At 38.8% G+C, this 17,050-nt stretch overlaps 1 protein-coding gene across 2 annotated transcripts in view; it reads left to right on the top strand.

The window, feature by feature from the left end:
- The window catches only part of PGR (progesterone receptor), a 75,286-nt gene that overhangs the window by 22,352 nt on the left and 35,884 nt on the right, over positions 1-17,050 (top strand). For both annotated transcript variants that reach the window (XM_079788944.1, XM_079788943.1), the window contains exon 3: positions 6,706-6,822. In XM_079788944.1, the coding sequence (XP_079645070.1) occupies positions 6,706-6,822 (117 nt within the window). The remainder of the gene's footprint in view (positions 1-6,705; positions 6,823-17,050) is intronic.

Below are 17,050 nucleotides of genomic sequence, written 5' to 3'. Positions count from 1 at the left end.
TGTAGGTGGATGAGATGAGAAAATACTAAAATAAGATCCAAAAAATGCAGTAGCAGAGTTAAAATCTATATGGGAAACCATAAAGAGTAGAACATAAAATCAGTTATGTAGAATTCAGATTTAAGGAGTTACCACACAATGAAAGAAAACGGGCAAATTGATGACAATTTCAAGCTATGATTTACTAGAAGCCCGGTGCACGAAATTCGTGCACGGCGGGCGGTTGTCCCTCAGCCCAGCCTGTACCCTCTCCAATCTGGGACTCCTGGAGGGATGTCCGACTGCCTGTTTAAGCCCAATCCTGGTGGGGCCTAAACGGGCAGTCGGACATCCCTCTCACAATCCAGGAATGCTGGCTCCCAACTGCTTGCCTGCCTGCCTTCCTGATTGCCCCTAATCGCTTCTGCCTGCCAGCCTGATCACCCCCTAACCACTCCGCTGCCAGCCTGGTTGATGCTTAACTGCTCCCCTGCCAGCCTGTTTGCCCCCAACTTCCCTCCTCTGCCAGCCTGGTCACCCCTAACTGCCCTCTCCTGCAGGGTTGATCACCTCCAACTGTCCTCCCTTGCAAGCCTGGTCCCTCTCAACTGCCCTCCCTTGCAGGCCTGGTCCCTCACAACTGCCCTCTCCTGCTGGCCATCTTGTGGTGGCCATCTTGTGTCCACATGGGGGCAGGATCTTTGACCACATGGGGGCAGCTATATTGTGTGTTGCAGTGATGATCAATCTGTATATTAATCTTTTATTAGATAGGATAGAGGCCTGGTGCATGGGTGGGGGCCAGCTGGTTTGCCCTGAAGGGTGTCCCTGATCAGGGTGGGGGTTCCCTTGGGGTGTGGGGTGGCCTGAGCGAGGGGCTTGTGGTGATTTGCAGGCCGGCCACGCCCCCTGGCAACCCAAGGGGAGGCCCTGGTATCTGGAATTTATTTTCCTTCTACAATTGAAACTTTGTAGCCTGGGGCGGCAGCCATTTCTGGGGCGGCAGCCATTTCTGTGGCAGTTAATTCACCTTCTACAATTGAAATTTTGTAGACTTAAGCGGGTGAGCCCTGCCAGGGTGTGCGGAAAGCTTTGCTTCCCCTGTTGCCGCCGGCAACCCTGGCCTGCTCTCTCAAGCTCCATTCTGCCGCCATTTGTTTGAATTTGTTTACCTTCTATAATTGAAACTTTGTAGCTTGAGTGGAGGCTTAGGCCTGCAACGGCTATGGAAAGCTTGGCTTGCTCTGTTACCTGGGAAACCTTGCTCTCTGTGGCTGTAGCCATCTTGGATTGGGGTTAATTTGCATACTCGCCCTGATTGGCTGGTGGGCGTGGCTTGGCTGGTGGGCGTGGCTTATGTATCGGAGTGATGGTTAATTTGCATATTACCATTTTATTAGAGAGGATTGTTTTTACCATATTCAGTGTGCTGAATATTTTATCTAATTTAGACTCATTTAATTATACTATAGTGTTTATCTTTATTCCCATTTTATAGGTGGATAAACTAAGACTTAATTTTCTCAAGGTTGAGTTAGTGATGGAACTAGAATTTGAGTGAAACTGGTCCAAACCTTTATGTTATTCTGTCTTTAGAATACTTTGGCTTCTAGAAAACATGCACAAAATTTGAATAAATAGTAAGATGAGTATCTATATTTAACTGTGAAAATTGTAGACATCAAATTTCACCTCTCAAGGTCTCAAAATGCATCTCCTAAAGTCAAGAACATTCCGTAATATAATCACAATATATCATCATACCCCCAAATTGAACATTGATATAATAATTTTATCTATTATTATAGCCAGAATTCAAATTTACCCAATTGTTCCCAAAATATCTTGTATAGGTTATTTTTTCATGCTGGAGCCAATCAAGAACTATGTATTTCATTTGGTTTTTAGTCTTCTTTAATCTAACAAGACCTCTCACCATTTTTTGTCTTTTGATATTGACATTTTTATGAGGAGTTTAGGTCAGTTGTTATGTAGACATTCTCCACAATCTGGATGTCTGACTTTAAACATTTTGACAAGAATCTTACACACGCTAATAGTTCTAAAACATCTGGTTTCATGTACCCTTTATATGCTTAAAAATTATTAGGATCCTAATGAGTTGTTATTTGGATTATATAGATCAATATTTATCATATGAGAAATTAAAACATAATTTTTGAAATCTTTTATTAACTCATTTAAAACAAGCAAACTTATTAGATGTTAATTTTTCAAACCAAAAAATGTAATGACAAGAGTGACATGTTTTACATTTTTACAGGTCATTTAATGTCTGCCTTAATAGAATGCAGCTGTGTCTCATACCTTCGTCTACATTCATCTTTTGCAATAGTTTGTTTTGGTTGAAGCATATGAAGAAAATGCTTCAACCAAAAGACATTCAACAGATGTCTATTTGGAAAATGGAGGAGTACTTTAATTGTCTTTTCAGATTTGACAAGTGGAGGTCATTTCATTTCATTGCAAAAGGATGATTTTCTACTATTATTCCTTCTAATTTTATTGGCTATAAATCTTTTTTTTAATAGTTCTTTCTCTCTTCCAAAAGTAATTTGGTAATCTTAAAATGTAATTTTTGCTGGAAGGCTTATTAGATGTTTAATTATATCCCTTTATTTATCAATTTTTAAAGTAATGAGTTTGTGCCTTAGCAGCCTCCAGTAGTTTCTAGTGAATTCATTTTGTTTCTTTCTTTCCTTTTTTTTCTTACATATTATATGTACTCATGGCTTTTTATATACTCAATGTGTTTTAATCACTTAAACTAAATTATTTTTAATGTTCAAATTGTCTTATCTTTGGTCAGTGTGTCTCAGACAATTTTATTAGCTCTCAATAACACCAAATTATATCACAACAAAGTAACCCAAGCTCAACTTGTCCATTTCCAGTCCCAGCCATGTCCCCAAGAAGCCCTGTGTTATGCAAAGTGCTGAGGTCCCAGAAAACCTCAGGATTAGGATTTAGGTGCCATCTGGTGGTGGCCGACCAGTGAAGTTTAATGCTGCACTGGCTGCTATCAGTGAAGTTGTCCCGCTAAGTCTCATCTGGCCTGCGGATGGGCGACACTAGGGGCCGCTGGCCAATGCTATTTTGCTGCCAGCCAGACTTTCCCAAGACAAGGTTTTAGAGTACAGAAAACAGTAAAGCAGGGCCAGCAGAGGGGTGGGAGGCAGACCGCTCATGAGCAAGCTATGTGCGATCAAAACACTGGCCATTTACAATCCAGGTTCACCTCTAGAAGCAGTTCCTCTTTGGCCTTTCTTAGGCCCAGTTGCTGCAGAGGTCTCACAGTCCGCTTACAGGTGGCCTTCACTATATTTCCACAGGGTGAAGGGGGAGTTGGGCACGGGAAGGGGCTCATGTTCCCAGTTACCATACACCCTGGCTCCTTTTAGATGAAAATATTAGATACGACAATCTGGATGCAGCATTTATTGCTGCTATGGTATTCTTTACTTCTGATCATTTTCAGTAGACAGTATCAACAATTATAATGGCATTTCAAGAAGATAGAAGGGATTATTTAAAAAAAACAGTGTTGGGACATATTTGACAAACAATAAATACTTGTTGAATGAATGGGATTTTGTGAAATTATACATTCACTTAACAAATATTAAAAAATAGATATTATGTACCCTGTACAGATTGGTTGGAAGGAAACATGAAAATGAAAATATTGGCATGCTAATGAGATTGTAGATAATTTTCTGTTTTGAATTTCCTTAATTGGCTACAAAATGTTTCTAATACAATTTATTAAATAAAAAAATGTAACCAGATAATTGCTACATTCTTTTTTGTGTATACTGAATTTGAGCTACCTGCAGAGAGATGGTCAGAGCTCAGGATGAGACTTTAGAGCCATGAGACGATGATGAAACTACCCACCTAGTGTATAGAGTGGAGTACAACATATAAAGGGGAGGCAAAGGAAGAGGGATTGGCAGAGGGAACTTAGAAGGGACTGTTGGAAAGATAGATGAAGAGTCATAAGAGTCATGCCCTCCCCTCCCCTCTCCCCAAAAAGGAAGGGGGCAGGTGGGGAGAGAAACTGCCAGTGGCAAGTTATACGGAATGTCAAGAAAAAATCCACAGTATTTAGGAATGAAGAAATCTCTGATGATGTTAAGCCACGTTATAAGGACAGTGAAGAGTGGCCACTTTATAAACCAAATAACAGTATGCTGAGGAGTAAAGAAGTTGGGAAATTAGAAAGTCAAATGAAGATTACTTTCTCAACACCTTAGATGGCAAAGAGAGGGATAGAGTCAGGGAGAATTCAGAATGAGACAGAACTCCTTTCTCTGTCTCTCACTGTCTCTCTCTCGATGCTGGAATTTTTGGAATGAAAAACTTGAGGACATCACTGGACAGGGGAGACTAAATATTTTAGAAGAGAAAGGGGGGAATTGGTGGGGAAGATTTGAAAGCAGGCAGGAAGGAATGGTTTCAAGTACAGAAACTGAGAGCCCTGGTAAAGGTGCACTCTTTCTCCGAGGCATTGAAGAAGGAGGTACTGTTATAAATCATTTAAGAAGCAGAAAGGAGACAAGTCTGCAGCCTTCCAGCTGTCGAGATTTCAGGCTCTTTTTCAGGTATTTGTGACCTAGGAGCAGAGAATACGGCAGCATGCTTTCAAACAGTAATTACACCCATGAGCACTGTTTGTTTAAGTTTGTTCTTTATATATGATGGAAAATCTTGTTTCCTATTTTCTGTTCTCTCGAGAAACCTGTTTAGATGAATAATTTATAGTTAGCTAGATAGATAGATATAGATGAAAGACGGAAAGAAAGAAGGAGGGAGGAAGGGAGGGAAAAAGAAAGAGAGAGAGAGAAAGAAAAGAAAAAGAAAAGAAAGAAAGAAAGAAAGAATGAGAGAGAGGGAGGGAGGGAGGGAGGGAGGGAGGGAGGGAGGGAGGGAGGGAGGGAGGGAGGAAAGAAAGGAGGGAGGGAGGGAGGGAGGGAGGGAGGGAGGGAGGAAGGGAGGGAGGAAGGAAGAGAGAAAGAATTCTTGGTACTTAACATGACCCAAGCCATTTTATAAAGCAAGCCGACTGCCAGTTCTCCCTGGAAGGGGTGGGTCTGTATCACCTAAAGGGATTATTCTTGCATTTGTAAGTGAGGCCATTAAGTCCTTGATTTATTCAGCTCTTACTAAGTGCGTAATAAGTGGCTCAAACCACCTGTGTTAGCACATGCCACTTGGCTCTTTATAACAAGCCCTATGGGCTTTTCAGTGCGGAGATGTGCCATCTTGCTGTTGCCCAAAACTGCTTCTGTCTGTCCGTTCCCTTAAAAATTTGTAATTCTGGAGTTGTCAGCCTCTTTAGTCTCTCAGCACAGCTCAGGATTCCTAATAAAGAGAATAAAATAGTATGTGTGTAGTATGTGAACATAATGTTGTGGAAGAATATCTTTTTAAGAAAAGACCACTTATTCTTTGCCAAAAACACCCATATCGAGAACCACTTTGTCATTGGCTGTCTCATAGACCTGGCCTTTTTGCATTTTGCCATTTGAGCATATCCTGTCCCTCTCTTGACTAAGCACACATTTAAGGTACCTCTGTGTTCCTTTAGTACAAACTTCGGCCAGAAGAGTGAATCTGATTTTAATGTCAACTAATATAAAACACTATAGGAAAATCCCTTAATATTAAAAATTATTTTTCACATTTAAGAAGTCTAAGTAAGCTGATGATGTTGAAATACTAATCAAGTATTTATTAGGAATAATAAATTGTTCCTAATTTATTGTCTGTTTTATAGGAATTTGTCAGAAAATAAGGAGTGCCAAAGAAGTAAATTTTCCACTTAGTTAATATTTAAATGTCTAAGCTAACAAGTTTTTTTTTTTCATTTTTGTTCAATCTAAATTAGATTGTTCCATGCCTCATTAAACAGAACACATGTTTTTTATTTAGAAACTCATCATTGTTGGATATTAAATTCATATTGTGGACCTTTTGGAGGTTAAAATAGTTTCCCTGACATAAAATGATCCCAGGGTCACATATCCATATTTCTTCTGTCCTCTCCTTCATTGAGTACTTCTCATTGTTTTAAATTGTCCTCCCTTTATCATTATTTCTATTCATCTTGTTTTCTAAATTTTGGCCAAAATAAACCAGGTGACCAAGTCATTACAATTAGTGACATTCTTTACAATGCTATTCATAATCATTAGACCCTTTAAAAGTGAGCTAGCTCCAGGATTTTTCAATAGAATTAAACATAGATTTATACAAAGTTAGTCTAAAGACTTATTTAATGTTTTAGTCTGAATCTGTTTTCTTGAATGTTTAGATTTTAGAAAAAAAAAAGGGGTGGGGAGTTCACTAGAGTTTGACTGTTTTATATAACTAATGCTTATCAGCAACTTGAAATGCCAGAAAGGTCTAAGGACATTCTGATGATGGCACCATTGATAAGATACACAAATCTTGAACAAAATATTTTTAAAGAGCCATGGAATGTATTTCTAAGCTGTGTTCACCTCAGTGAGGCTCCTGGAGGCACAGGTAACGTCCTGAGCAGGCCTGGAGCATTACCCATGTTCCGTTCTGCGAAGCAGGAGGCTGGCTGAGATGGCCATGCACTTGCTGATGTGCACTTACCTTCCTTTCCAGTTGTCATGGCAGGAAGTTCCCATGGCTCTTCGGACATTGTAAATAATTTTACCTCTTCTGTTTTAGGACAGCATAATTACTTGTGTGCTGGAAGAAACGACTGCATCGTTGATAAAATCCGCAGGAAAAACTGCCCAGCATGTCGCCTTAGGAAGTGCTGTCAGGCCGGCATGGTCCTCGGAGGTAATGTTGATGTTGTCATCGGCAGTACGCTGATATTTACCCTGTTCACCTGTGGGCCAGGAAATTCAATTTCCTCATTCATCTTGGTTCTTGCTTTGCTTTTTCTATCTTGATCATTGTTGTCTGAATGAAGCAACCAATACTATCTCATTCACTGTATAGATTCCCAGCATATAAGGTCTGTTATGAGAGGTAATAAACCTCCATTTGTCTATGTTGCTTATAAATATACGTTATGGCCCAGCTGGTGTGGCTCAGAGCTTGAGCATTAAGCCAGGAACCAAGAGGCTACTGGTTCGATTTCCGGTCAGGGCATGTGCCCAGGTTGTGGGCTTGATCCCCTGTGAGGGGCATGCGGGAAGCAGCGGATCAAAGATGTTCATCTCTCATTATGGATGATTCTATGTCTCTATCCCTCTCCCTTCCACTCTCTGTGAAAAAAATCAATAATATATATATATATATATATATATGTATATGTATATGTATGTTATGGGTGTTCACCAACCTTTCATTAAGTGACATGAATTGGAGTCCTGGCACTGCATTTATTGCCTGCATGACCTTGAGTAAGTCACCAACCTGTTCTGGGCATCAGCCTCCTTGTCTGTAAAATGAGAACACTAAAGACCCTTCCAGAACAAAAGCTGATTCTGTGAATTCAGAACATTAATCTCCATCCCTCTCACTCTCCATCAACCCCTCCCTACTCTCTTTATATAACTGTATGTTGACCCCTTATACTTACTAGGTACTGTTTTAAGTTCTGGAGTATAGCACCAAACCAAATGGACCAAATCCCTGCCCTTGTGGTGCCTACATTCGGGGTAGAGGGGCAGAGGGGAGGAGGAGCAATAAATATGTATGTCAAAGGATAATAGATCCTGTGGAAAATGGTAAGCAGGATGAGTTAATAGAGAATATCGGGGAGGGGAGTCACTCCTGAAAACTTTTTTTATTAATATAGTATTTATTTCACTTAGCTGTTTCCTAAGCAATGTTTCTGAAATTACAAGTTTGATGTGGTAGCTATAAATTTTCTAAAACACAGTTTAAATATAACTATTTAAATATATATTCAGTATACCACCTAAACACAGCTAATGTACTATGAATGGTTTGTGTTACCTTCTGGAAAAGAGTGCATTAGTGCCAATTTTTTTTTTAATGTTAAGTACCTGCTTAATTCTATTCCTGCTGCCCTTGAATGTGGTACAGCCTAATCCATAATAAAATAATTATCAAACAGAAGAGTGACTTAAGAGAAGTACCACACATTGCTAGCAAGTAGAAAAAGGAAAAAATTAATTCCATCTGAGGGAGTAGGCAAAAGCTTCAGAGAGGAGATTCTCAAAGAATGAATAGAAAGTTTATAAGTGGAAAAGGAGAAAGGAATTTAGAATGAAAATCCTGTGTCTCTAAAAAAATGCATTCCAGTGATGATTTTTCAATTATTTAATGGGAACAGCAAGATATAAAGCTTGAAAGCTATCTTGGGCTAATAACCAAAAGGAGATGAAGAGAGCTGGGGTCTGGAGTTTGAACTCTATTCTGTAGGTGCAATGGAACCTGTGATCTTTCTCAGAAACCATTTGCTGACTATCCATGGAATAAAGCCCAGATTTCTAACTCAGGACATGGGGCCTTTCATCACCTAGTGGTTGCTCTCTTTCTCTAAGCCCTTCTCCCACCAATCCTTTGGGAACTCTACAGAATGTTCACCTGTCCTTGCATGTGTGTTACTTTTGCCTGCACCATTCTCCCTTCACTCCTTATCAACTCTTACTTATCCTCCACGGTAAGTTCTAGCATAGTGTGTGTGTGTGAGAGAGCGAAAGAGCGAGAGCGAGAGAGAGAGAGAGAGAGAGAGAGCGAGCGAGAGAGAAACCTTCCCATCTCTCCAGTCACTGCAGGTTGGGAAGTTGAAAGCCCTTGATCCAGCCTGGATTGGATTGCCTTGACTGGACTTACTTTAGCATCTCAAATGGAATATTGACCAAATTGACTGAGTAGTGGATGAGACCCAGCTATGCTACCCTATCCCAGCCACATGAGGCATTGGGAATTCATTCCTATTCCCATTCTCTCTCTCTCTCTCTCTCTCTCTCTCTCTCTCTCTCTCTCTCTCTCTCTCTCTCTCTCTCCATAGTTTCTTAATCACCTTCACTATAATACTTGCCTTCCTGTTTTATGACTATTTACCAGTATTTGATTCAAGGACTTTCTCCTTATCCAACATTGAGCTGTTAGAAAGCAGGATTTCATTTCAGTGTTTTCATGGTGCAAAGCTTTTTCTTTGCAGCCTTAAGTTTTAGCATGTGCACCCTTCTCCGGGCCTTCTTCTGAGCTTTAAGTAGATCTTGGCTAAGTCCCGAAAAGGTTTTCTGCAGCTCCTTGGCAAATTCTAGGTTATGTAGCACTTCTCTACTGAAGCACATTTCTCTACTGCTTCCAACTTGTCTGGATTAAGTTGCTCTCCCTTTTTCAGGTGTTCCTTGCAATCTTCCGATTTGAGCTTCTTTTTCTCTGTGTTTCTAATTTTGTGTTTAAGGCACACGAGTCCATTGTCAACATAGGTCTCCTGTGCTGGCGAAGGGGGGGCTCTCTGGCTCTCCCCATGCTGACTGTGGCTCATTTGGGGCTCTGCTCACGTCATAGTCTCCCCTCTTCCCTCTCTGAATGGCCTGAGGTAACTGACAGCCAGAAGGAGGTGAAGAGGACAGTACCATTCAAACAGGTGAGGCTCCCCAGGCTGCCTAGGCCCCTGTGGCTTCCAAAGCCAGCGGGAGACAGGAGAGCTACAGGAGGTGGGCTGGTGCCACCCACCCTTGAGTCCCGTTTCTTCCTCCTTCATCCTCTCCACCAGGGTCCCTGCTGGCAGTGTATTCAGGAGGGAGCTCAGCCAAATCAGCACTGTGGCTTTCTGTGCATTCTTGAATATAAAGTCCATCCGTCGTCGTTTCCAGGACACAGAAAGAGTATTTGGAGAAGGAAAAGGGACGTGGTCTGAAATAGTGCTTTCCACTGTGAGGAAGGGTGCTCTCTCTTTGAGGTAGCTTCCATTCCGTGATTGCATTTGTTTTAATCATCCTACTATTGTAATGGAAAAGTGATTAAACATGAGCAGAGTAACATGATGAAACACAGCCTTGGATAAGCTGGGGTTCATGTAGAAGAGAGACTCAGTTCCAATCAGAAACAAGACAAACCGTAAGAAATAAAGTTTATAAGAAGAAGAGAGCGTCAGAGAAAACTCAGAACTGGGATGAAAGGGACGGATTTCATTAGGGGTGTGGACTAAAGTAACAACAGAGCAGCGTCGCCAGCAAGACCTCGTTAGTGCAAAGCTGTATTAATTGACTCCAGTTTTCTTCTTCCTCGTAAGGGCAGAACGGGTTCCATTGTAGGGCTGAGTTTAACTCAGAGCCTAAACAGCCCCATCCCCAGAGATCAGAGTGGGAAATAGTCAGTAATACTGGTATGAGCAGTTGGTTATCTCTGTCCAGTCACACTGTCCTTAGTTTTGTTGTCTTCCCATCACTTTCCCAAGGTCCCGTGTTGCCATCCTGAAGCCCAGTTCTCCTGAAATCTTATGACTATTTCCCCCCTTGCATAATTTACTTCAGTCAATGAACCACCTTTTATGGGATTGACCATAAAATTAGTCATCCCAACCAGGACACTGCCCAGGATGAGATGGAATACTATCAATAATTAAAATTGGGATAACGGATGTAAACCGAGACTTTCCCAGGCTAATTGGACCATAGGGCAAACCCCCATTTTCCCCATTAAAACATACAAATATGTTCTGGCCAAAATGAATACCTAAATTTCTGGGGATGTAGAGGAAATAGTCAAATGTTTACTTATACAGTATTTAACATATTAATATGTTAGTTTCATTAGACACAAATATCAAGATCTATTGATTTAGAAGTATTGCGTTTCTGTTTTCACATTTCATTCAAACTAATTTTGCAAACTATTGGCAGCAGGGTCCTTGCTTCAATAGAGCCACTAATTATTCCTTAGAGCTCATAATTTTGTCTAAGATGTTTGATATGTAGCACTTTTTGAATTAATATAAATCTCAATAAGCCAAAAATATCCATTCACATAATATAAAAGTTTTAATATTTGCCCTATAATAGGTACTATTTTTGATTCCCCATAATATAACAATTTGCTGCATTATTAATTAGAAAATATATTAAGCCCACTACAAATATTTTTTAAAATAAACACTGATGTCTCTGTTGCTTAATTTTTAAGATCAGATTATGTTTTATATTTTTAAAATTGTTATGATATTTTATAAAGAATAAGATATTACAAATATTTTGAAGCTTCTAATATGTTCTTTTCTGAACCCATTAAGATTCATTTCTTCCTTACAGATCACTTTATTAAATTATTGTTTGATATCTTCATACTTGTAACTCATGTGTATGAATCTTTAGGTAATACAGTATTATTTTTAACTAGAGGCTCAATGCATGGAATTTGTGCAAGGGGTTCGGCCCTCGCAGCCCCAGCTTCATCTGGACTGTCGTTCTGCTGTTCAGTCTAATTAGCATATTAGCTCTTTATTATATAGGATAGCTATATAAATGGTATTGTTTTATACATTTTCAATTTGCTTTTCTCACTCATTGTGTTTTTGAGATTTGTTCATATATATACATATAACTAGAGTTTCATTTTTAACTTCTCTGTGATAAATTTCATGAACATTGCACAGTGCTTTTCTTTCTTAATGGCTATTTCTAATTTTTCATAATTATAAAATGTGCTGCAAATCTTTGAGCATGTGCTTGAGAAGTTTTCTAGGCTGTATATCTAAAAAGGGAATTTCTGGTCTATTAAGATATTATGTATTTTCAACCTCACTAAATGTTTCCTAACCACCAAGTCACTCTCCAAAGTGTTTGTTTCCTCCAGTGTATGAGATTTTTTGTTACCATGCATCCTCACCTGTGCTTGGTATTTTCAGACTTTTAACTCTTTCTAATTTAATGGTCATAAATTTGCTATCTAATTATAGTTTAACTAGAGACCTGGTGCACGAAATTCGTGCACGGGGGGGGGGGGGTGTCCTCCAGCCCAGCCTGCACCCTCGCCAATCTGGACTGCTGGCTCCCAACTGCTCGCCTGCCTGCCTTGCTGATTGCCCCTAACTGCTTCTGCCTGCCAGCCTGATTACCCCTTAACCACTCCCCTGACAGCCTGATTGATGCCTAACTGCTCCCCTGCCAGCCTGTTTGCCCCTAACTGCCCTCCCCTGCAGGCCTGGGTCCCTCCCAACTGCCCTCCAGGCCTGGTCATCCCCCAACTTCCCTCCTCTGCTGGCCTCGTCACCCCTAACTGCCCCCCCTGCAGGCTTGATAACCCCCAACTGCCCTCCCTTGCAGGCCTGGACCCTCCCAACTGCCCTCCCCTGCTGGCCATCTTGTGGTGGCCATCTTGTGTCCACATGGGGGCAGGATCTTTGACCACATGGGGGCAGCCATCTTGTGTGGTGGAGTGATGGTCAATTTGCATATTACTCTTTTATTAGATAGGATTTGTGCGCCCTTGATGAGTGAGTGGTGAGGGCAAATATTGCTTCATTTACTTATTGGCCATTTATATTTCCTCTTCCATGAATTGGTTTTTTGTATTCATTAGCTATTTTCAACTGGGTTGTCCTTTTTCTTGTGATTCATACAACTTACTATATACTCCATACTGATTCCTTGTCAGTTACAGGTAGTCTATGTCTTGACTTTTTACCTTGCTTATGATGTCTTTTTCTAATTTTTATATAATCACATATGTCAATAGTATCCCTTTATATCCTTTCTACCCCGAAGTCATACAGATAATATACAAAAAATAATCTAAAGGCTTAAGTTTTTCACATCAATGTCCTTAACCTGTCTATAAGTGTTGTTATTTTTGATGTAGAGAGGCAGGAATATAATTTTATTTTATTTTCCATATGAATAACTAGTTTCCACAATACATTTATTGACACAATGGTCTTAAAATTTTGATAGTGCACTCCTATGTAAGTAAAATGTTCAGTCTCTATCCCCAACATAAGTCTGTTTACAAGTAAATGAGATATAGTCACTACTATCAAATTATTTTACATGTTGCGATGCTTCATTTCTTTTTACTGTCTTACTAAAAATATGAATACTAACTGTAATATTTTTCTAACAATATATTAATTACAAATTCCACTGGAATTTGTAGTGCCACCTCTGTTATATGTCAAATTTCCATATTGTTTGCTTCCCTTCATGGTTTCTCTATTTTCTATAACATTTTGGAGAACAGAGTATGGGTTGTGTAATGAGGTTGTTGTTTTCTTCTCCTCCATTGTATACCCCTACAACATTACCACACTATCTGAAATAATATAAATTTATACATCTTGAAAGCTGGTTCAATAATTCTCCCTAAGTTATACTTCTTTAAAATTGTCTTTTCTTGACTCTCTGAATTATTCTTTTAAAGTAATGCTTAAATCCAGAGACAGAGAAGCATCAATCAGACAGTCAAACCTCAGAGGAAAGGTATGGGAGGGGAGGGGTAAGGGGGAGAGATCAACCAAAGGACTTGTATACATGCATATAAGCCTAACCAATGGACACAGGCACCAGGGGGGTGAGGGCATGATTGGGGGGTGTGGGGGGACAATGGGGGGATAAGGACACATATGTAATACCTTAATCAATACAGAAAAAAATAAAGTAATGCTTAAAAGGATTATTCACAACAGCATCTAACACATAAAAACACGAGTTCTTACCCTAGGATTGATATATAACAAATTTCTTTGTCTCTTTTTTTTCCCCATCAGATAATCTGTACAAACTTTACAAACTACCACTGATTGAAGTTATTTCAGGTTAACTTGTCTTCTCCAAACAACATATTGTCATTGAAAATAATTTAGGGCATTCAAAATATAGATGGCTCATAAGGACTAGTATATAATGCAGTATCTTTTGAGGGATAATTCTGGGCTAAAAAAATAAAAGCCCTTACTCTATTTCAGGCTTATATGAAAGAGAAATGGTTCAATTCTAGTGTCATCTTGTGGTCAGCATCACACACTGAGATATATAAATATGGTGCATTTATTTCATAAGTAGATTTTCACAGAATTTTATTACAAAGAAGCTGGCAAAACACTCTGATATGCCACGGTCCTGCTATTGTTCTGCCTGGGAGAGTCAGTGGCAAAAGACTAGTCTGGGGGATCCAGTTCTGGTAAACCAGGAAGAAGGTAGTCAGTTCATAGGATTAGATTCTAATTGCTAGTCCTGTACTAAATTTCTGGAGTGGGTTGTGTGGGGGTATATTTGTGGTCTACTGAGAATGAAAGCCTTTCTGGAAATGATAATCAGGGTTTCTCATGGTTGGACTCTTCCATAATTAGAAGAGTTTCTCTGAAATAATAATTGCTTACTACTGAAAATGGAGCCCACGTCCTATTCCCTCCCCCCATCCCTCCCTTTTCCTCCCTTCCTGTTTATCACTCCTTCTTGAGATTTCTCATTTCTGATATAGAAATCATTTGAATAGCAAAAGATAAAAGAGGAGAAAACACTAAAAATCATTTTAAAGATTTAATAAAAAAAACTATGGTAGAATATCAGAGGTCAAAATATCAATGTTTTTTGATGTCATAACATAGATTTTGCAGTTTGCTCTTCATGGGCTTCAACAGCTACGTTCTTATTATAAGAATTATGTTTGAGTTATTTGGTCTCTTAGTTGCATATGATTCTTGTTTTTAATGAATCACTTCCCTTACCTTCACCAGGTCACAGTGAACTTTTGCATTTTGTTTATGGCTGTATAATACTTGAGCAGGAAAGATAGTTACACCCTGAAAGATGGCAATATATCTTCTAATTTAGATGCCTTGCTTCTAACTTCTTTCCTTTAAAAACATTTTTTGTGTAATGACTCACATTTTTTTTTAATGAATACAGCTCTATGTTTTGCATTTGTGGTAGAAATGCCAAACTATTATAAAGGTAACTAGCTCTTTCAAAAATAAGTAGCTTTCTATATAAAGGAATGATTAAGTGCATAGTTATGTTTGCTGACATTTTTTTTTTAAGCTGGAGACTATTTTTATAGAGTTGTTTATTTTATTTTGGTAGAGAGCGTTATCCTCCCATTGTAAAAGGTTATGTTAGAAATCCAGTTTACCTCCATCCTCCTCCTACATCTAGATTCACCCCCAATTCTCTTAGCAAAGAGAATAACATTTTGGGCTACAGAGTATGGTTATATAGTAAAGTTTTGTGTATTTTTTCTCCTCCTATACTTGAAGCTAATAAAGCCTCAATTCCTTTTCTGAAGGATTCAAAAATTCTTGAATTTGGGACACTCAACAGTACCTTTTTGGGGGAGTACAAGTTTAGTCTCTGCCTTTAATTATTATAAAAACTGAAACTATCTGCTCTCTTTTTAATGCAGGAATTGCTGTGAGTGTTGCCTGCCACCTACCTCTTTAGACTTCTCACAGTCCTCCTCTCATGAGCATCTCCTTTTCTACCCAATCCCTTTAAATCAGCACCCCCATCCCCCGCCCCAGAGACAGTACTCTTCACACTGCCCCCCAGTTCACTGGAGTGAAGCCTCCAGCCAGACAAATAATGTCTTCTGGTCACTGTCTGATTGTCCACCCTAAATGCCATCCTACTGCTCTGGGTTTGTCAGAGCATGACCCCAATGGACTGATCCCAGCAACATCTTCCTTTTGCTAATTCAAAGTAATAACATGTAACTGGACATAATTTCTGACAGCTAATGTTGGGATAATTGCCTGTAAATCTACCCAAACTTCAGTGATTCTTATTATGACCCTCATGTCAAAGGATTTGCCCCATTCCTTAATTACCTGTTGATCTCTACCCTCTATTTCCTCATCTGATTTCCAGAAAGCCTTCTGGCTGCCGTAAAACTTACATTTTAATATCCAACATAATATTTTCCCTTTGTTTCTGCACAACAGGTCACATGAACACCTTAGGTCATCCAACATAAACACATTTTTTCCAGAAGTAAAAATAAACAGCAGAAAGACCATGGCAAAGTAAATAGCACTCATTTCAGAACACGATCCAGAATTAGTAATCATTATTATTTTATTCTGTCTAATAGCTTCATCTATGTGTTTACCTATTTGTTTGCTCAATTTTTTTCATCTCAACACTTTATTTCATTTCCTTATTTTTAAAATAAATTGTTATATAAGTTCCTTCTGTGGATAATTTTTTAATGATAAACTCTCTTTTTTCCCACTGAAAATACCTTTATTTCAACCTCATTTTTCAATCATGATTTTGCTGAGCATAAAATTTCAGATAGACTTTTTTTCTCCATATCTATCTTCCGGCCTGTATCCTTTTTTTTTTTTTTTTTAAGAACTCTCCTGTAGATCTAATAGTTTCTTTTTTTAAGGCAATATTTTCCTTATATTTGTATAAAATGTTTTTAGACTTAGTTCTCCAATTTTACTAAATGTAACCAGCTATACATTTAGTTTTATTTCTACTTGGGAATCATGATTCCTAAATCTGAGATTGTATTTTTCATAGATACCAGGAGGATCAAAACTATCCCAGTAGTCTTCAAATATTGTTTCCCTCTCATTGCCTCTTTCTACCTCCAGAAGACTAATGAGACAGTATTAGGTTAACCCATTTATCTTTCATAACTCTTTGTCCTATTTAATATTACTCATATTACCTGTCTGTGCTGTATTCTGTGTAATTTAGTCAGTTCTTTCTTCCAGTTCGCCCGAGTGATGGTATTTTTAAAAGACATCGTACTTGGTTCTTTTATAAATTTGTCTATTTTTACTAGCCATCCCCTTTCTATTCTGTTCCATTGATCTATGTGTCTGTTTTTATGTCAGTATCATGCTCTTTTGATTATTATAGCTCTGTAGTATAGTGTGATATCAGGTAGCATGATATCTCCAATTTTATTCTTTTTTTGTCAAGATTGCTTTGGCTATTCAGGGTCTTTTGTGGTTCCATATAAATTTTAGGATTTGTTCTAGTTCTGTGAAAAGTGCCATTGGTATTTTGATAGGAATTGCATTGAATTTATAGGTTGCTTTGGTAGTATGACATTTTAATAATGTTAATTATTCCTATTTGTGAGTATGGTTATGATTCCACTTAGTTGTATCTTTCTTGATTTCTTCCTT

The sequence above is a fragment of the Cnephaeus nilssonii genome, assembly GCF_951640355.1.
Source record: "Cnephaeus nilssonii genome assembly, chromosome: 13".
NCBI classification, from domain to species: Eukaryota; Metazoa; Chordata; class Mammalia; order Chiroptera; family Vespertilionidae; genus Cnephaeus; species Cnephaeus nilssonii.
Note: the sequence above shows the minus strand (reverse complement) of the source record. Positions and strands in the feature narration are given on the sequence as shown.